The 22,655-nt window shown below is 37.6% G+C and overlaps 1 protein-coding gene across 4 annotated transcripts in view; it reads left to right on the top strand.

Annotated features, from left to right (window-relative positions):
- The window catches only part of lars2 (leucyl-tRNA synthetase 2, mitochondrial), a 138,096-nt gene that overhangs the window by 82,427 nt on the left and 33,014 nt on the right, over positions 1-22,655 (top strand). For all 4 annotated transcript variants that reach the window (XR_013195596.1, XM_077206141.1, XM_077206132.1 and 1 more), the window contains exons 10-14: positions 1,596-1,700; positions 3,422-3,537; positions 3,618-3,901; positions 17,315-17,413; positions 19,940-20,077. Coding sequence is in view for 3 of the 4 variants with exons in the window: in XM_077206141.1 (XP_077062256.1) it covers positions 1,596-1,700; positions 3,422-3,537; positions 3,618-3,901; positions 17,315-17,413; positions 19,940-20,077 (742 nt within the window). In the remaining variant the exon portion in view is untranslated. The remainder of the gene's footprint in view (positions 1-1,595; positions 1,701-3,421; positions 3,538-3,617; positions 3,902-17,314; positions 17,414-19,939; positions 20,078-22,655) is intronic.

Here is a 22,655-nt window from a genome sequence, read left to right as displayed (position 1 = left end):
ACACACACACACACAGCTGATTGTGAGGAAACACCTAGCCACTGTTAACTTGAGAACTGTAATGTAATGTTGCTGTTTGAGAGTGTAAAAGGTCTGCAAAAAGTCCCTCCAGCGGGAGTTATTCTCTATATCAGTGTCAGTGTTTCTGAACTCCTGAAACGCCTCTATTGTAGTCTTGAGTTTCTTCCGGGAACAAACACGATATCACAATATTCCTCATTTAAATAATTCATATGCAGAATAAAGGGGCGGGGCCTGGTTGAGTTTGTTAGTAGTGTGTTGAACTGGTGGTTATGGAAAGGGGCGGGACATTTCCCAAACACACTCGAAGCGCTCGACCAATCACAACACACTGATCCAGCCGACCAATCAGAGCACAGTGTGCTTTTCAGAAGGAGGGGCTTCATAGAGCGTTACTGACAGACTGGGAAGAGAGGAGCCGCAACAATGGAGAATATGAGGGAAATAATGAACATTCAAATAATAAAACCTGTTCTAGTAGATCCCAAAATCTACATCTAGTCTATAAAAGGGCATAAATATATGCTCTTTAAATATATGTACATTCGTAATCTTGAATTAAAATAACCTCCCCTCCCTCTTGCAGCAACTTCTCTTCTCTTCTCTTCTCTTCTCTTCTCTTCTCTTCTCTTCTCTTCTCTTCTCTTCTCTTCTCTTCTCTTCTCTTCTCTTCTCTTCTCTTCTCTTCTCTTCTCTTCTCTTCTCTTCTTTCTCTTCTTTTCTCTTCTCTTCTCTTCTCCTGATAATGTGTTTACTGGCTCGAGGGCGGGGCAACCTGTCACTCACATGAGATCGACCAATAACAAACCACAACCATCCGATCAATTCCCCATAGAGGAAATCAAGCCCCGCCCTACATTTGTTCTTGTTCCAGAAGCGTTTCACTTGAATGTGTGTCACAATAGGGAAGAAAAGATTGTCGCAACTTAACTTAACTTAACCGGCTTAACATTTTTTATTTCAGCTAGTTGCAAAGTCTACATTTCTCATTTTAATTTAGGTTAGCTTGATGTACTAAAATAAGTAAAACTAAAAAAGAAATAACACTAACTATAGATATATATTTTTTAAAACTACTAAAAATAACCAAAACAACAAAATTACTGAAACTAAATACAATAAAAATGAAAGTATAAAATGAAAGTGAATTCAAAATATGAATAAAAAAATTAAAATATCTTGATACTAAAGTAACACTGCTCAGGAACATCGTTTATGGAGACTGATGGAGTTCAGTGGGGTAAATAGTGAGACATATTCCATCAGCAGTGTTAAAGGTTTTATCATAAAGTTTCTTTTGAGAAGAAATCAAAATGACACTAAAGAAAAACCTTATTCGTGTTTTGGTGATCTACAGATGCTTTTATTTACTGTTTTTTTTTTGTAGTGTGTAGGTGTTTTGACCCTTGTACAGGTTGCTAGTTGTTGATCTTGTAGTGTTGCACCAACACATGAAATAACTGTAAATCCCAAAGGCTTTGTAAGAGGACAGATTTCTGCTAATGAGATCTCAGATTCAGCCTTAGGTATGAGATCTGTGTTCGTTGATTGACCTTTGACCCCTGCATGTGCAGACAGCCTGACTGAAGTCACTGCCCTCAACGTGTTCACTGGCCGTGAGGTTCCAGTGGTAATCTCTGCCAAGAATGAGTTCGACGGACATCTGGACACTGTGATAGGTGAGTGTGAGTGTGTGTGTGTGTGTGTGTGTGTGTGTGTGTGTGTGTGTGTAGGGAGGCTTGTATGCTTTATCAAATTCACTGTACACCTTTAGTTCGTTAATGTAATATTCTAGAAGGCATTGGAATGACATGTTGTGTATGTTCACGTGTGTGAATCTACAGTATACATCAGGGATGTGTGTGGCTACACATACTGTATACCATAGACACTTCATTAAACCGATTTCCCAGCATGCTGTACTCCAGCATCAAGGATTTCTGTAAGAGCTTTTCAGACACTTCTGTAGATTTGTCATTGCATGTACAGTTGACCCAAAAACTATTTAGACACTTATGTCACACTTGAAACTATTTTAATTTCTGAATTAGTGAAAATGTCAAATAAGGTTTGACCAACCTGAAATTTAAATGAAAAAATATAGTAACTACATGTAAAATATTTCAATGAAAATTCTTGTACATGTGCAATTAACAATTAACATAGATATGTGCACTAGATGTCTTAAAAGGGTCCTATAATGCCTTTTCACTTTTTCAACTTTAGTTAGTGTGTAATGTTGCTGTTTGAGCATAAAAACATCTGCAAGGTTACAGCGCTCAAAGTCCCTCCAAAGGGAGATATTTTATTTAACAGAATCCACTTTCCAAGAACTACAACGAACGGCTCTGGTTTGGACTACAACGCATTTTTTCCGGATCTTGTGAAGTCACAATGTTCCTCATTTAAATAATCTCCAATCACAGAATGCGCAAAAAAAGTGAGCATGACCTGGCTGAGCTGCTGCTATGTCAAAGAGACACTGTTTTTCCCATCCCGTTTCCAAAACTGATTTGTTTGACCTTCCTAAGGCTGATAAACTTTATTTTAAGCACTTTTCCTGAACATTAAAACCCAACGTTTATTTATATGCTGCACATTTTACGAGAATCCAATGCAGGCTACATAAAAAAGCTTCTCCTGAAATGGAGCAGTTCCAGATTCGTCGAGACAATCTGTTGTTTATGGATCACAACTTTTAAGTATGTCTTATTATTTGTAGTTGTTTGCTATGATGTAAACAAAGAGCGAAGCTGGTTGCTACGCTCACCTGCTACTGTAGCTAACATTCATATCGATATAGTGTTTACTGTAGCTTTTGTAAGCTCGCTTTTGTAAGACCGTTCACCGTCTCTTAGCACAATTAACCATCGTTTTGTGATTGATTACTGTTTGTATTACCATAGTTTTCTGTGAATCGAATCATGTATCATGAATAAATGTTGTATAACTTTGTATCTAAAATGTATAAGAAACATGTCCTGTGAAATCCGGGCTTGCAAAGTCCGTTCATGAAATCCGTTCTGGATGATTCTCTTGTTTGTTAACATTGTCAGGGTCTGAATCAGGCTTGAATTGGTTTGATATATATTTACATCTGAACAGATGAAACTCATGGTTATGAAGGGGCGGGGCATTTCCCAGACACACACGCTAAGCGCTGCCAATCACAACACACTGGGCCAGCGAACCAATCACAGCTCAGTTTGTATTTAAGAAGGAGGGGCTTCGTCTGGGGAGAGGTGCATTAATAATGTAAAATATGTGAAACATAATGTGTTTTTTGAACAATCAGGCATGAAATCATATTCTAGTACACCCCATAAAACAATTATTCTTAAAAGGGAAATAATAGGACCCTTTAAAAATAAATGCAACTCTTTTATACTTTATATAACAGGCATCCCAGATAGCAGTGAGGAGGATGAGAGGTTGGCTCAGTCTCTGGGTTTGAGCTGGAACTCAGTTCTGAAGACGGAAGAAGATGGATCTCAGACTCTAATGAACTCAGATGAGGTAAGCTCACCATCACGGTTATACACGAGGACAGACAGTTCCAGTTCACTGGTTACAACTGAGAATCTCTTCTGCGGTAGTTTACAGGTCAAAGCCGTGAAGAAGCTTTTAACTCGGTTACCCAGAAAGCTCGGGAGAAGAACGTTGGTGGACACCTCACTAGTACAAAGTTACGTGATTGGCTAATCTCAAGGCAGCGCTACTGGGGCACACCCATTCCCATAGTGCACTGCAGCTCCTGCGGGCCCGTGGCAGTTCCAGCGGAGGACCTGCCGGTCGTGCTGCCTAAAGTACCTTCCCTCACAGGGAAAGGGGTGTCGCCCTTAAAGACGGCACATGATTGGCTGAGATGCCAGTGCCCGCGGTAAGTGGATGACTCAATGGATTGAGTCAAAAAAAATCTTTCTCTAAGGGCGGTCTTTCAAAAGTAGCTGTAAGTAGGGGTGGGTGGGTCGATCCTGAAGTATCGATACTTTTGATACTGACGGGGTATCGAAAAGGATCGATCCTCACATTAAAAATATGGATCCAAATGTGTGTTTTTTTAAACAGTAATTAATTTAGCAGAAATTCAGTGAGCAAAATAAGCTTCTAAGTGGAAAAACAAGCGAATAATTGTGTAGGATAGAACTATTTCTCCTAGTCATCTGAATACAAGACGAAACCAATCAATCACAGAGAGCGTTGGCTGAGCTCACAGGATCACAATGCGTTTGGGAAACAAAGCTTTGCTTAGATGACAGAGAAACAATCGGTAGTTAGTTATTGCACAATAAATAAACTAAAAGTGTACATAACGGTTCAAAATGTTGACGTCAGTCATATTTTTTTAATCAAATTAATAGTTTTATTCAGAAAGGATCAATGCATTAAATTGATCAAAAGTGATTGTCAAGGGTTTTACACTGTAAAATATATATATATTTCATATAAATGCTGTTCTTTCAACTTTCATCAAAAAATTCTGCATTAAATTTATCAGGGTTTCCACAAAAATATGAAACTGTTTTCAACATTGATAATAAGAAATGTTTCTTGAGCAGCAAATAAGCATATTAAAATGATTTCTGAAGGATCATGAAGGCCGGAGTAAAAATTCAGCTTTAATGACAGGAATAAATTACAGTTTACAATAACATAAAAATCTTACAGACCCCAAACTTTTGAACAGTAGTGTACAATAGTGCATTTACTATAATTAGGGTAGTTTGGTAAAAGCCACTGACTAATTACAGGCCGGTTGAGAGCACAAATCACAAAATCTTTTAGTGGTCATAAAAATGTATTCAGATTTAGCATATTAATGATGCATTCACCTCATAAATCATGACACACTGCTCTAGCACAGGAAAGTACATGTCAGGTCAAGGGCATTCTTTTAAAATTAAAAAGTATTGGTATTGGTATCGATATCGGCGATACTGGCCCTGTATTTACTTGGTATCGGATAGATACCAAATTTTGCAGTATCGCCCACCCCTATCTGTAAGTGTTAGAAAATATTTATATAATAGTTATTTATATTATATTATATTATGAAGAAATATTAGTATATCACTACACCAACTGAGCTACTGCCATGAAGATTTTTGTATAATATAATATTTTTGTATAGTATCATATGTATATTATTAAGAAATATTATTATATTCACATATTATATAAAGTCATACACCAGGTGAGCCACTGGCATGGGGGTTTTGTTTTTTTTGTTTTTTTATTTGAAAATTTAGTTTTGATTTGTTTTTCGTTTTGTTTGGTTACAGTATTATTACATTTATACAATATTTTTTATATATTATTAAGAAAAAAATTATTATATTTATATACAGAGCAGTGTTTCCTTAAGACTTACACTCTATCTAAGCACTAATTACTTGGATTTGTCTCTGAGGAAATTTCTTCTCACATTTAGAGCACAGACAGTTTGGTTTCTTTTGAGACTATAAATTGAACTCTTAGAAAATGGAAAATAAAAAGTGTTTGATAAGAGATTCATTTGGTGGCATTGTAATATAAGTGGAATCATTTTCTTCCATTATCTGAATCTTTGTACTCCCACTCTGTCATGTGAAATAATGGCAGATTGGACCAGAACTCATTGTCTCAGATATAATCAAAACAGAGCCGAGTTCAGACTCAAGCCCGAATGAAATGTCTTGTTTCTGGGAGCTCTCGTCCCCTGGAGGCTACAGGGATCATTACCACTGAGTCATGGAGGTGTTGAAGATGTGCGCTCAGATAGCACCTCCTCAGTGTGAAGGGTATTAATAGACCCTCTCTGACCATGGAGTAGGTAATACCAGCAGAGCTGCTGAAAGCTGATGACATTTATACAAAAATCCTTTGTCAGATAGTCACATGAATGGAGAGACAAACATGTTTTAACTGCCTCAGTTCATGCATTTGTTAAATACATACACGCAGAAATGTGGTTCAGGAGAGGTCGCCTATTAATTATTTTTTTAGTGGGCTATGCCAATATTCAGAAAGCAGGATGGCAGATTTAAAATTTGGGTTTTTGTAATTATTGTTTTAAAAAAGAGGGGCAACAGAGGAAGTGCGCACTTTGCCCATGCAATCAGCTGGTGATACGGTGTTTACTCAGAACGGCTCCGGTCACAGTGAGTGTATGCAGGGAATGAATGCATGTGCTGAGAGTTTAGCATGCATTTGGGAACAGGGGGGTACCAGTTATGCACCAGTTATACACCAGTTATGCACCAGTTATGCACCAGTTATGCACCAGTTATGCCCCAGTTATGTACCAGTTATGCACCAGTTATGCACCAGTTATGCACCAGTTATGCCCCAGTTATGTACCAGTTATGCACCAGTTATGCACCAGTTATGCACCAGTTATGTACCAGTTATGCACCAGTTATACACCAGTTATAGTTATACACCAGTTATGCACCAGTTATGCCCCAGTTATGTACCAGTTATGTACCAGTTATGCCCCAGTTATGCACCAGTTATGTACCAGTTATGTACCAGTTATGCCCCAGTTATGTACCAGTTATGTACCAGTTATGCACCAGTTATGCACCAGTTATGCACCAGTTATGCACCAGTTATGTACCAGTTATGCACCAGTTATACACCAGTTATAGTTATACACCAGTTATGCACCATTTATGCCCCAGTTATGTACCAGTTATGTACCAGTTATGCCCCAGTTATGCACCAGTTATGTACCAGTTATGTACCAGTTATGCCCCAGTTATGCCCCAGTTATGTACCAGTTATGTACCAGTTATGTACCATTTATGTACCAGTTATGCACCAGTTATACACCAGTTATAGTTATACACCATTTATGCCCCAGTTATGTACCAGTTGTGTACCAGTTATGCCCCAGTTATGCCCCAGTTATGCCCCAGTTATGTACCAGTTATGTACCAGTTATGCTCCAGTTATGCACCAGTTATGTACCAGTTATGCCCCAGTTATGCCCCAGTTATGTACCAGTTATGCACCAGTTATGCACCAGTTATGCCCCAGTTATGCCCCAGTTATGTACCAGTTATGCCCCAGTTATGTACCAGTTATGTACCAGTTATGTACCAGTTATGCACCAGTTATGCACCAGTTATGCCCCAGTTATGTACCAGTTATGCACCAGTTATGCCCCAGTTATGCCCCAGTTATGTACCAGTTATGCCCCAGTTATGCCCCAGTTTTGCACCAGTTTTGAACCAGTTATGCCCCAGTAATACCCCAGTAATGCACCAGTTATGCCCCAGTTATGCCCCAGTTATGTACCAGTTATGCACCAGTTATGTACCAGTTATGCCCAGTTATGCCCCAGTTATGTACCAGTTATGTACCAGTTATGCACCAGTTATGCACCAGTTATGCCCCAGTTATGCCCCAGTTATGTACAAGTTATGTACCAGTTATGCCCCAGTTATGCCCCAGTTATGTATCAGTTATACACCAGTTATGCACCAGTTATGCACCAGTTATGCACCAGTTATGCCCCAGTTATGTACCAGTTATGTACCAGTTATGCCCCAGTTATGCCCCAGTTATGTACCAGTTATGCCCCAGTTATGCCCCAGTTTTGCACCAGTTTTGAACCAGTTATGCCCCAGTAAAACCCCAGTAATGCACCAGTTATGCCCCAGTTATGCCCCAGTTATGTACCAGTTATGCCCCAGTTATGCCCCAGTTTTGCACCAGTTTTGAACCAGTTATGCCCCAGTAATGCACCAGTTATGCCCCAGTTATGCCCCAGTTATGCAACAGTTATGCCCCAGTTATGCCCCTAAACCCCCTAAAGCCTGGGTAGGGTTGGGTATTATTTTAATTTTAGTGATTCCGAATCTGCTTATTGATTCCCAGTTTCGATTCCAGTAAGGTAAAAACAATTAGTCAAACATTTAGGCCTATATCAAAAATATTTATGCTGTCTTTTCGTGAAACGACTTGTTGCAGCTGATTTCAATGAGCAAAAATCAAAAGCCTAAGGAACTAACATTTTATTATGGCTTTAACACAAATACCTCAGCAAAAAAATAGTTTTTTAAAAGTTTTTTTTTAACTTGCATTAATTATCCCTGTATGTATTTAAGCCCCTATTTTCCCTAGTTCATTTGTCCTGTATCATTAGTGTTGTATGTGGTTGTTGATTCTAGCTCCTGAGTTTTCCCTAGTATTCCTGTTGGATTTATTAAAAGACTGCTTATTTTGTACTCATTTGTCTTCATGCGCCACATCGTGACAATAGTAGGGATGTCCCGATGAAGTTTTTTGTGCCCCCGATCCAATCTGAGTCATTGAATTTTGAGTATCTGATACCAGTCTTGATCCGATACTTGTATTTAATAGCCATAAATTTAAAGTTATTAAAATCAATCCAATGTATACAGGGATGTTAATAGAGTTCCTGAGGGACAGGGGCTGATATGTAAAAAAGGAGCATCTATCAGTAATGTTTATTTATACCTCTATTTATCTATATATATCTATATATCAATACTGTATATAAGATTTGTAGAAATAAACATCTATTACAATGGTAGACATTGTAAACAGACGGTGTGTTCTCAATTATAAATATAGGACTACTGCTATAAAATTCTTGTATTTTATATGTACAATAAGCAGAATAATTGCGCAAAAAAGAAAGAAAAGTGGAGATAAGGTTAGAAGCTTGCGGTGTCAAGACACAACCCATGGCAACATGTTATGGCAAAGACAATCAGAAGGCTGTGATTCCTCTCAAAAGTTTGTCTAAAATATGCTAAACACGGAAGCTTGAACATTAGTGTGTGTGGCGCGCTAGAACAGACCTTATTCTGCTGGTTGGCAAACCCACTTGAAGGTTCATATCTGCACGAAACCTGCATGGCAGCTGACGTAAAATAAAGGATCCGGCTTAGGATAGCAGTTGTGAAAAATACCAAAAATGCTTAAACGATCCCGATACCAATCCTTGAGATCGGCTCAGGGCATCCCTACTGCATAGTTTTTTTAATAAATAAAATATAGATTAATCCTTAAAGTTACAAAACTTATTCAAGATCAGTGAGTGATTTTCTTTTGTTCTTTGATTGTTAATGAAACAGACGGCAGCAGGTTTATTAGGCTGCTGTCCCTTTAAGAACTCATGCAGGATCCAATTATTCAATTTAAATTCCACGAGGTCCGGTCTCTATTTGTCCTTCCCAGCAGAGGTCCGGACAACCCTGTTTTTGAAATAGTTTGTATTTTCATCTGTGCAGCAGTTGTACTTTGTAAAAGAAAAAAAGTCTTAAAACGGTCATCAGAGATGAGGATATTGGGTCCTGAGAGCCAAAGCCGTGGTTTCTTAGAATTTATAACAATGAATATTTCATCAGCTGAGCCCAGTTGGATATGAATATTAAAACTAAAGGTAAAATCAGATGTTTTATCAGGCTATTTATCAGGCTGATTCTTAGATATGTAAAAGACCATGTGACAGAAAATATACTACGGTTCAGGGTTCAATTCTTTTTATATCTTTATATAAATGAATAAGTATCTACAAAAAGGAAACAAACAGCGTACATAATAATCAACATAATTGCTCTCATCATGAGCAGAATATAAAGTTAACTAGTAATTTAAAAGTTTTAATTGCGTCTTCCCTTGCCACCCTACAAATAATTTCCCTAATTTTAACATTGTTTATTATGAAATGATCTGGTGATTAATAGGGCTAATGCGAAATGTAGATGGAAAGAAAAAGTCTTGTCACAAACCTGGTTTGAACGACCTGATCCAAATACTGTATGACAGATAAAATATAACTATATTTGATGCATTCTCGTTTTCTGAAGCATTTTAGCGAAAGTATCCTCTTTTTTTTTTACATTTTTGATCATCATGTTTCTGCTACTGTTGTTAAAATAACCACTACATCTGCAGCTCTTGTTGCGCTTTATTACATCATAAACATCATTACCATAAACGACCCTGAGCGCTTGTGTGTGAACTGCTACATTGTTTTTATGACAGAAATGTTATTGTTTCATTTTAAGTTTAATAGAGGGAATATATTTACTTATTTTACTTGTACTCAGTGTTAACTTTGGCCGTCAGGAGCGGTTCTGCCGGGAGGACACGTACAGAGCAGAATCAAGAGTCTGAGCCCTTATGAATTATGGACCAAGCGTCTGTGTTAGGGATGTTCTGTTCTTCTCTGTGGCCTAGGTTACCTTCAGAAATTCAAAGAGGTGATTGAAATTCATTTATAAACAGCTTGATATAAAAGGAACAATAGTTGAAGGAGTCACAAGCTGTGTCCTAGCCACTGTTGAAATATTGTAGAAATTAGGGCAGGAGCTGCAGTGTGTAAGATAAAAGTTGTGCACATGAATCTGTGTTTTTACCAACCATTTGTTTTATTTAAAAGCTTAAAGAAGCAACTCTTTGAGATTTAAATGACTTAGTTCAGTTGTCTTCTTTTAGTTAAATAGGCAATATCTTGCCCTTTTTCAAAGTCTTGATGATGTTTTTGGGCTCTACTAGAACAGGTTTTCATGCTTGAATGTTCAAAACAATAATAATTCACCACACTGCATGCGATGTACTGTATGATGGAACAACAAATTCACCTAATTAATTATTATTTTGTTTAGTTATATCATTTATGATTTGAATAAGAGAACACCAGTAAACTTGGGGTAATCATAAAAATAGTTGTATTCATTACATCATAGATCAAAATAGAAAATGTTCAGAAAACGGGCAGATTTTTAATAAATAGCAATACAGTAGCGAACAATAAACGATAAAAATTGCAAAACAAAAATTTATAATTAATCCAAAGTTTGAACATTTATGAGTAGTGTAGCAGATAAATAGTCCACTTTGGTGGCTGAACAAAAATAAGGCTTGACGCTCACTTTCCAAAAGATTTCATTGTCCACAGGATAGATTTCCAAACTGAAATAATATTTATTACAAAAAAGTATGTATATACAAAATCAAAATCTCAAGTAAATAAAGGATTGAGAAGATATAAAGTCCGTTTCACATGGAGTCGGGCTGTGAGGTCAAAGACGGTCACTTCCTGTTATGGCCACGCCCCCAGGTGAGGTCACAGGTCGTTTATTCCCAGAGGCCGTACACTAGGTGGTGTCAACTCAAATAACATTGGGTGAAATAGTTAATTGTTTAACACAAAAAAATAATCCTAGGCTTAAAACTTCTTTATTTTAACGTGCGTTGTGTGACTGTTTACATTAAGCCTACACATTTTTCAAACACAGTGCAAAAATAAAGGCATTATATAAATACAATTTTCCGTTCTGGCGGTTTTAGGTATAAATGCCCATTTTTTTAATCTGTTTTTTTTTTTTCTTAACAATTTTTTTAACAACAGGAGATTGTAAATTACACAATATTAGTAAAAGTATTAACTGGGTAGTATTATTAAAAATAATTATTTATGACTGGGAGACGTGGGTATTTTATTGAAAATCTATTGTGTAAATTTGAAAAACAGCCATTGGTAATTTTTACCCCGTGGCGGTTCTAGTGTTAAAGAGCGTGAGGATTGTAAGGCGATAGAAGATCGGTTAAATACACAGGAGCTAAACCATTTACGGCCTTATATGTCAGTAGCAATAGTTTATAATCGATACTCAACTTACCAGTGTAGAGATGATCGAATTGGGGTTATATGATTATATTTTCTTGACCTAGTCAGAACTCTAGCAGCTGCATTTTGGACTAATTGTAGCTTGTTTATTGAGGATGCAGGACAACCAGCTAGTCATGCATTACAGTAATCTAGTCTAGAGGTCATGAATGCATGAACTAACTTTTCTGCATCAGAAACAGAGAGCATGTTCCCGGAGCTTAGCGCTGCTTCTGAAGTGGAAGAAAACTGCTTTTTTTTTTGTAACATATGAAATATGTTATTTTCAGAAGACAAGTTGCGGTCAAATATAACACCCAGGTCTTTTACATTTACCTCAGTCTTATTTGAATTTGAATAGATGAAAATGATTGGTCAGCCAATATTTTATTTCTCACACTCTGCCAACTTGAATAATTTAGAGATTTCATCTGGTCGTGATTGAAATATATAACCGAGTATCATTGGCATAACAGTGGAAACTAAGTCTATATATATATCTATATCTATCTGCGTGTGTGTGTGTGTGTGTGTGTGTGTATATATATATATATATATATATATATATACAGTGTATATATATTTGTGGAATACTACCTAGATTTTAAAACATTGTAAGATCTTCTCACTGGCATTAGTCCAGTCTTTTCAAATTTTATTAAATTTGTCTGAAATCTGTTTGTGTCCATTCTGCACATATATTTATAGCAACTAATTACAGTATATGATTCAGACGGTTAAAGTTTTTGTCAGTGAGCACTGCTGACGAGGAGACCGGATCATCTCTTATCTGTTGAGACCTTGATGAAAATCACCTCAGTTCTTTAAATGATCACCTACATTCAGTGAAGCGGCTGCGGAGAGACAGAAAGAGACGGAAACAAGATAAAGAGAGAGATGGTGCTTATCTGCCTCGTCCTTGAGGAAAACAGAAGTCATTTCCTGAGCTGTGATATTCTCTCTGGCTTCGTTGTTAGAAGTTTAATTGAAAGCTGAGGATAAAAAACAGAGTAAGCTCTCACAGCCGGATTTTGGTACTGATTGAATGTTTGAATGATTGTTGTGGTTATCACACAGACACACACACACACACACACACACACACACACACACACACACACACACAAAAGCCAAGCCATGTCTACAAAGCCACGCCTCCTAAACCTGAACGCTCACAGCATAAGCGTCACAAGAGACGCCATTAAATTACCTCATGTCTCAAAGGTCAAAGCACATAACATTACAATAATAATGTAAACAGCTTACAGAGCTCTTGTACCACCTGACTGCTGCAGATTAATTTCAGCGTTGATATTGTTTTTGACATAGAAATGCATCAATCCGAGTCTGAAGACATGAACAGCTCCCGGTAGAACGTCACGGGTTGCCATCTCTTAATTGCGATAATTGCAGAGTAGACCAATCACAACAGACTGGGTCATCTGACCAATCAGAGCAGAGTAGACCAATCATAACAGACTGGCTCATCTGACCAATCAGAGCAGAGTAGACCAATCACAACAGACTGGCTCATCTGACCAATCAGAGCAGAGTAGACCAATCATAACAGACTGGCTCATCTGACCAATCAGAGCAGAGTAGACCAATCACAACAGACTGGCTCATCTGACCAATCAGAGCAGAGTAGACCAATCACAACAGACTGGCTCATCTGACCAATCAGAGCAGAGTAGACCAATCATAACAGACTGGCTCATCTGACCAATCAGAGCAGAGTAGACCAATCACAACAGACTGGCTCATCTGACCAATCAGAGCAGAGTAGACCAATCACAACAGACTGGCTCATCTGACCAATCAGAGCAGAGTAGACCAATCATAACAGACTGGCTCATCTGACCAATCAGAGCAGAGTAGACCAATCACAACAGACTGGCTCATCTGACCAATCAGAGCAGAGTAGACCAATCACAACAGACTGGCTCATCTGACCAATCAGAGCAGAGTAGACCAATCACAACAGACTGGCTCATCTGACCAATCAGAGCAGAGTAGACCAATCATAACAGACTGGCTCATCTGACCAATCAGAGCAGAGTAGACCAATCACAACAGACTGGCTCATCTGACCAATCAGAGCAGAGTAGACCAATCACAACAGACTGGCTCATCTGACCAATCAGAGCAGAGTAGACCAATCATAACAGACTGGCTCATCTGACCAATCAGAGCAGAGTAGACCAATCACAACAGACTGGCTCATCTGACCAATCAGAGCAGAGTAGACCAATCATAACAGACTGGCTCATCTGACCAATCAGAGCAGAGTAGACCAATCATAACAGACTGGCTCATCTGACCAATCAGAGCAGAGTAGACCAATCACAACAGACTGGCTCATCTGACCAATCAGAGCAGAGTAGACCAATCACAACAGACTGGCTCATCTGACCAATCAGAGCAGAGTAGACCAATCATAACAGACTGGCTCATCTGACCAATCAGAGCAGAGTAGACCAATCACAACAGACTGGCTCATCTGACCAATCAGAGCAGAGTAGACCAATCACAACAGACTGGCTCATCTGACCAATCAGAGCAGAGTAGACCAATCATAACAGACTGGCTCATCTGACCAATCAGAGCAGAGTAGCCCAATCACAACAGACTGTGTCATCTGACCAATGAGAGCAGAGTAGACCAATCACAACAGACTGGCTCATCTGACCAATCAGAGCAGAGTTGACCAATCACAACAGACTGGCTCATCTGACCAATCAGAGCAGAGTAGACCAATCACAACAGACTGGCTCATCTGACCAATCAGAGCAGAGTAGACCAATCACAACAGACTGGCTCAACTGACCAATCAGAGCAGAGTAGACCAATCACAACAGACTGGCTCATCTGACCAATCAGAGCAGAGTAGACCAATCACAACAGACTGGCTCAACTGACCAATCAGAGCAGAGTAGACCAATCACAACAGACTGGCTCATCTGACCAATCAGAGCAGAGTAGACTAATCACAACAGACTGGCTCATCTGACCAATCAGAGCAGAGTAGACTAATCACAACAGACTGGCTCATCTGACCAATCAGAGCAGAGTAGACCAATCACAACAGACTGGCTCAACTGACCAATCAGAGCAGAGTAGACCAATCACAACAGACTGGCTCATCTGACCAATCAGAGCAGAGTAGACCTATCACAACAGACTGGGGTGAGATGAGGTGAATGTATATTATGAGAAAATGAAAGTGTTTTTTTGGCCTTGGATGCATGTGAACTTATTGTAGGAGACTTTTTTAGGTTGTTTAGACAAATTTAGGAACCTTTAAAATAACATACTAGGGGCATTTTACCATCCATAACTTGCATTTAGAAAATAGATACAGTGCATTGAAATTTTATTTCATGCCAACTTTAAGGTTTCCTCACTCGTTGTGTCTTCAGCTGCCGAGGTTTCGTACCCTGTCAGTGTGCATCGAATGTCTTCTGTGTTCCGTCTATTATCAGTCCAGCCACACACACACTTCCACCATTTGAGTAGGAAAAACAAACCCAAAACAAAACTGTAAAAATCAATAAAGCCCTGATTTCCTAGTGTAGATCAGTGATAAACACACTCCTCATTACAGCTTATATGTGGGACGCTCGTTTATCAGATGGCACCTGGCTTTCAAAGAATTAACCTGTACACCTTCGCCCTGTTGCTAGGCAACCGTGTGGCGCTTGGCTCCCGTTGCCGGCGCTATAATAGGCAGGATTGCCTGAACGATCCTCAGATTATCAGAGACGGGGCGGATCTCTCCGACTGGAGGGAGGGATGGACACACACTTTTGGATTGACATTAGCAGGGCTGGAATCTGCTCTTGTTTGGCCATTCATTAGTTTGGTTTGATGCTGAAGATTAGCCGAGGGAAGTCTGCCGAGAGCCGCGAGAGTAAGTGTGGCGGTCTTCTGAGTGACAGATGGCCTGGGATGCAGAGCGCTGTTTGCTTTGTGTTCGAGACCGAGACAAAACACACACGGGTCTGTGTTCGGGAGTTCGGCAGTGCCGGCTCAGAAACCCCACAGCATTACAACTACAAAATCACTCAAAAAATCATTTCATTTTGTTTTTTGATTTTTAATTTCAGTTTATTTTAGGTAGTTAATTGTTCATAGAAAATGACTAGTTGTAGTTTTCATAATTTATAGCAAATTATTGAAATGAAGAATATTGTGTCGTGTCAGGAGTTCAGAAACACTGATATAGAGAATAACTCAAACAGCATCATTCATTACACACATGTAAAAAAAATACAATCAGATGACCAGTTCTTGTCTAATTAATATATAGTAACAGCCTTGGTGCATATTATTTATCATTAGTGAATCTGAGAGCTACCCTGATCCTGCAGTATTTCAATCCTGGCGCTGTAAGTTTGGAAATCATATACACCAACATTCAATACTTTGTGGTCTGAAGGATTTTTTAATGTTTTTGAAGTATTCACCAAAGCTGCATTTATTTGATCAAAAATATATGATTTTTTTTCTCGCAATTTAATATTGTGAAATTTTATTATAAAGTTAAACTGATTGTTTTCTATGTGAATGTATAGAAATAATTAAAATGTAATTAATTCCTGTGATCAAAGCTGTATTTTCAGCATCATTACTCCAGTCTTCAGTGTCACATGATCCTTCAGAAATCACTCTAATATGATGATTTGATGCTCAAGAAGCATTTATGATTGTCATCAATGTTAAAAACAGTTTTGCTGCTTAATAATGCTTTGGAGACCATTGATGAATGATGAATTGAAAGTTCAAAAGAACAGCATTTATTTTAAACTGAAATCTTTTGTAACATTATAAATGTCTTTGCAGTCACTTTTGGTCAATTTAATGTATCCTTGATGAATAAAATAATTAATTTTTTTAATCTTATGGTCCTGAAACTTTTGAACGGTAGTGTAGAATAGGTCGTAATTTGAACAAACTGTAGTATCACCTGGTTTTAGTCTGTCTTGTTATAGTAAATCACGTTCCATTTGATGTCATTTTTCTGTCAAAATGTTGCATCGTGAGTTGTCTCACTACACCACATGTGAACATATATTGGTGTAAACATCTGTGAGAACCATGTGTTCAACAAGACTGATGATTTCACTCTAACTTTGGTGAAATGTGTTGTTTTTGAGGTTGTTGCTGTCGGGCTGAGTGAGATTCTCAAACAATCAGAGCAAAGTTTTGTTACAGACAGTTTTAACATTTTTCAGGAAAATCAACCTTTATTTTAAGGGCCAGATTTACTAACAGCTCCAGCACAAACCCTCTTTTGGTGTTAAAAAAACTACTGTAAGGATTTACTAAAGACACGCACGTCACGCAGTGAAAATGAGCGCTGTGTTCTTTCATTTGCTCGTCGTCTGTAAATCACGAGCTGTACTTTACACTCCCATCTGCGCTTTTATAGGGTTGCGCTCTCATGCTAATTTGCCCTGTTTAGTCAAATCTGGCTCTATAGCATATGCGAAAGTATTTTAGCTTTAAAAAGCATGCACATCATCTTTAAATAAATCTAAAACTAAGTTCAGTATTCTGTTAATTATACAGCAGGTCATGGAGGAACACATGTTATTGTTTCTTGAGAACGAACTGTTTCTACTAGCCCAGCACTTATAATAATGTTCTTTCTGTTGATGTCAGGTGTAAAGGGCCGGCGGAGAGGGAAACGGACACCATGGACACCTTTGTGGATTCTTCCTGGTACTATTTCAGATACACTGACCCTCACAACACGCTGAGGTAAGGAAAACATCCAGATGCTCCCTGTGTCCCGCCAGGTGTTTGTGGAGAGAGACGCTCCTATTCTGGGATGCTGAACGAGCAAGACTCAGATTGGAAGACCATCTGTCTCTGCTATTTCAGATCAACAACCAGGATTTTAAAATGTGACTGTAATGCATCTTCATAAACACATAATGAAACGTACACTCTGTTCTGAACCTTCATAGGTAGCATTAGTGCATCATAGACGGTGACACTTTACAATAAGGTTCATTAACTACCTTAGTTAACATGAACTAATAATTAACAATATTTCAGCATTTATTAATCTTAGTTAATAAGATTTACTAATATGTTAATATTAATTTCAACATTTACAAGCATGTTATTAAAATCAAATGTTGTTTTTGTTCAAATTAGTTAATGCACTGTGAAGTAACTTGAACAAACAATGAACATCTGTATTTCTATTAACTAACATTAACAAATATTAATAAATACTGTAACATGTGTTGCTCATGTTTAGGTCATGTTAGTTAATACATTAACTAATGTTAACTAATGAACCTTATTGTAAAGTGTTTCCTCATAGACTTACAGTAAGACTGGTAAATGAAAATAAAGGTTTTTTTTAAACAACATTGTAACACAACTTGTTTGTTAAAAAGGCCAAATTTTGCCCTTTTTCCAAGTCTTGATGTTTTTAGGCTCTACAAGAATGTGTTTTCATGCTTGAATGTTCAAAACACATTATTTTCCCCATATTCTTTGTTTATGAACAACAGATTATTTAATCTCCATCTATGAAGCTCCTGCTTCTGAAAAGCACACTGAGCTCTGATTGGTCGGCTGGATCAGTGTGTTGTGATTGGTCGAGCGCTTCGAGTGTGTTTGGGAAATGTCCCGCCCCTTTCCATAACCGCCAGTTTAACACACTACTAACTAACTGAACCAGGCCCCGCCCCTTTATTCTGCGTATGAATTATTTACATGAGGAATATTGTGATATCGTGTTTGTTCCCGGAAGAAACTCAAGACTACAATAGAGGCGTTTCAGGAGTTCAGAAACACTGACACTGATATAGAGATAAACTTTGTGACTGCTGAGCTTGTTCATGCTTAAACGGCAACATTACACACATCCTCCTCTTTAACATTAATTAATACATTAACTAACGTGAACTAACAATGAACAGTACATTTTTACAACATTGTACATGTTAGTTAACCAATGCTGTACAAGTTTTGTTCATTGTTAGTTAACTAATGTAGATAATTAATGTGAATACTATAAGTGTTATACCACTTTCTTTTCTTTTTTTTTTGATTGGGTAACATCTTTGCATTTGAAATAAGTATAATATGTGGAACACTTTTTGTAAACTTAAGTTTTTATTATATTACAGCCATCAAGATTAACTAATTGTGAAAAGTGTTTTATAGCATTTCATTTAGATGCATAAAAGGCTTCGGCTCATGAATGTTTTCACATTATAACAGTTTCATTCTGTGCTAAAAACTGATGTGAACCTTCAGACTGGAACTGGGAGCATCTGAGAAAGCCCTCGTTACTGTTCACTCGTTTATAAATCAAACTCAAAAAAACAAATTCATTGTACGGTGGAATTTTAACATCATCGAAGCTATATCTTCATCACGGGTGAAAGTTGTTCAATTAATTATTTTACTAAAAAATGTATAATTAATCATATTAATTATAATTACAAAAACACTGGAAAATTAAACCCAGTTTGCAATTCTGTAATCAATAATGATATCGATTACATGTATTTTTAATCATTATATCTGTATGATATTTATTAGCGTATTACAGATTTGCATTTCCAGTGCTTTTTGATGCACTTTTAGACCTTTTTTCTTGCAAAGATGAAGTAGTTCTACATAATATAACTCTATTGAGTGTAATTACATAATTTTCAAATGACACCGTAGCTTTTTATTCACTGTTCTGTCCTTTATTCAGGTCTGACATTTTTCTTTTGATTAACCATGATTAAATATATATTTAGCCAATTGACGTCCCTAATCAAAATATTTTCATGTTTAAGAGTGGCCTATTTAATTATGTGATTTTCTTTCAGAGTACCTGTAAAAGGAGTTTTTTAGTCAGTAGAATTACTTTTAGTTATTAGTCATTCTGTTAGTAATACAACTTGCATTGTCACAGTTACTGTAACTCAAGTAAATGCATGGGAATTCCTTCCAGAGCCCTTTACTGTCGTGTACTGTATGTGTATGTGGTTGTGTTAAATGTACGGTTAGTTCAGTGTTGCTGGCAGCCGCTTATAGAGTGTGACGTGTTTGTTTATCACAGTTTATTTAAGTGTGCTTATTGTTGTGTTTTAACTCACATTCTCTCTTGTTGAATGTGTTATTGGAGTGTCGTGAATGTGATGTCTGTGAAAAGCAGCGCCAGTATTCGAGTTTGCGAGCGTTCGTGTGTGTGTGGATGTCTGTGTGTCAGTGACTCCTAGTGGCCGCTCTCTCAGGACACAGTATTGAGGTGTTCCTCTCGTCTCACAGGCCTTTTGAGCGTTCCCGAGCGGATCACTGGATGCCTGTGGATGTGTACATCGGAGGGAAGGAGCACGCCGTCATGCACCTGTATTACGCACGCTTCCTCAGCCACTTCTGCAGAGACCAGGGCATGGTTTCACACAGGTGCAACACACACATATAAAGTCATGGCCGGTCTAGGAAAATTGACATCTTCACCCTTTATTCAAAAATGAATGTTAAATATTTTGTAAGCATATTGTTTAGTTGTGCTTGGAGTCGATTGTTTTATCATTTATTTATAGAGCACATTTAACCCTTGTGCCTCCTTAGGGACATTTTTGTCCTTTTCAGTTTTGTTTTTTTATGTGTTAATGCTAACTGCATAAAATTTGGCACAGGTGTGTATTTTTATTGTAATTTTACTATTTCACCGCTCTCAACTCATACGGGAGACAAGGTTCAGAGGAAACATTGGAGCTTCTAATATCATTGATTTTTTGAGTAAAATGTTTTTAAAAATCTTCACAAAGGTCTGAAGAGTCCTCAGATAAAATATTCATAGTCGGGTTAAGAAGAGAATCAGTCGTGTCGAACAGGACGTTTGGTCAGTAATTAATTAAGAAAAGAAATTAGATTCTGCCTTCCTTACTGCCGTTTGATAGTTGGACAGACTCGATTTTAAAATGTCAAATGAGATCCTGTATCTGATCTTTTTTTCCACTTTCCTTTGCTTTTCGAGCACGGGTGACATCATTTAACCACGGCTGGCCAGCGACCTTCATCTTTTTACGCTTTTTATGCCAGAGATATAGAGGATGCTTTGTAAAATTTCTCAACCAAGCATTCAGCATCTGTTTCGTTAAGAAAATCATTATTAAAGTGTGAAGAATAATATTCAGAAAACAAATTTGCAGTGTTAGTGTGAATAGCTTGAGAGAGACATGAAGGCGGAGAGCAAATAGATGACGGGGAAAAGCACTCAGATTCAAACAAAACTGGATAATGGTCAGACACCCTTGCATCAATAACTCCAGATTTGAGATGGAAAAACCAGTGTGTGACCCAGATTGTGAGTTTGACCACACACAGATTGTACAATGTTCAGAGACTCTAAAAGAGTTAAAAAGTCTTTGACCAATGGCTTTGAAGGGCAGCAGAGATGAAAGTTAAAGGAGTAGTTCACTTAAAGGTGCATTGTGTAATATTTCTGAGGATCTATTGACAGAAATGCAATATAAGATCCATAACTATGTTTTCAGTGGCGTATAAAGACCTTACTTAATGAACCGTTATGCTTTTATTACCTTAGAATGAGCAGTTTTACTGAATAATTAAGCAAACATAATTTCTTAATTTATCCTTGTAAAGAAACCTCATTGCTGAACTGGCTACTCTCTGCTGTCTCAGCCGATGACATCACTTCCTGTCAGCAACCGTAACTTCTGTTGTTTGCAATTCGTAACCTCACCACTAGATGCCGCTAAAAATCACACACTGCACCTTTAAAAATGAAAATTTGGTCATCATTTACTCTCCCAAAGTTGATTCAAACCTGTATGAATATCTTTTCTTCTGCTGAACACAAACGAAGATATTTTAAAAAATATTTCGGTAACCAAACACTTGATGGACCCCATTGACTTAGTATTATTATAGTATTAGTATTTTTTTCCTACTATGGAAGTCAATGCGGTACACCAACTGTTAGATTAACAACATTCTTCAAAATATCTTCGTTCAGCAGAAGAAAGCAATTTACATTTTTAAGTGAACTATTCCTTTAAAGTCCCCAAGAATCATATACTCCATCAGCCTGAGTCATCAGATTAGAGAGAAAATCAGAAAATGTATGAATAAAATCCTTTTAGTGGGTCTTTGGCACAGGAACTGGACTTCAAAACTATAAAAGGTGTCCATAGGCACAGTCTTGCATTTAAAACAGTTTTTACACCGTTCACCACCCTGTCCCGACAAGAGGCGTTCAGTCACCTTGTTTTAACCAGGTCTCAGTAACAAATAAAAAGTCTAAAGAGTGAGATGTACAGTCGTTTAAGATAAAAGATTTATTCGATATTGATCTTGCATTCAGTGAGGCCATCTTAACTGTAGGGCAGACGGACATGTTTCCTAGATTGACTATCCGACTCTTACCATTTGACCCAATGGAAGAGCGGCGATGTAATAACGCAATGATGAGAATGATAATTTTTGGCCAGGCTGTCATACAAAGAAATTATGAACACATGCAAAAACAAAAGAGAACCAATGAAATATTATTATTTTTCCTGTCAGCTTTTTGCTTTTAGTTGTAGCTGTAGTTTGGCTTTTTTTTTTTTGCCAAATAATTTTGTCAGATAACCTTAACCAAGTTTAGTGTTTTGTTCCTCCCTCATATTTAAAATATTGAATAAAATATTCCTGTAATCGAACTTGTAGTTCGAAACATCACCTCCAGACATCATTTTTGGCCACTACTGTACAAAAACATCATGAATGCACGAATTGCATTCAAAAAACATTTAACTTTCATAATATGACATATAATGATGTGTTTACACTCATATGAGATCCGCCAATAGCAAACCACAACCATCCAATCAATTCCTGACGGATAAAATCAAGCCCCGCCCACATTTGTTCTTGTTCTAGAAGCGATTCACGTTTCACAATGAATAATCTTGTAAGCTGTTATTTTTTTCTTGTGGAACATGAAAAGTAGACCGTTCATATAGTGACCACC

The sequence above is a fragment of the Siphateles boraxobius genome, unplaced genomic scaffold (assembly GCF_051911475.1).
Source record: "Siphateles boraxobius isolate OS27281-9 unplaced genomic scaffold, OSU_SipBor_1 12, whole genome shotgun sequence".
NCBI lineage: Eukaryota > Metazoa > Chordata > Actinopteri > Cypriniformes > Leuciscidae > Siphateles > Siphateles boraxobius.
This window is presented reverse-complemented; position numbering and strand designations above follow the sequence as displayed.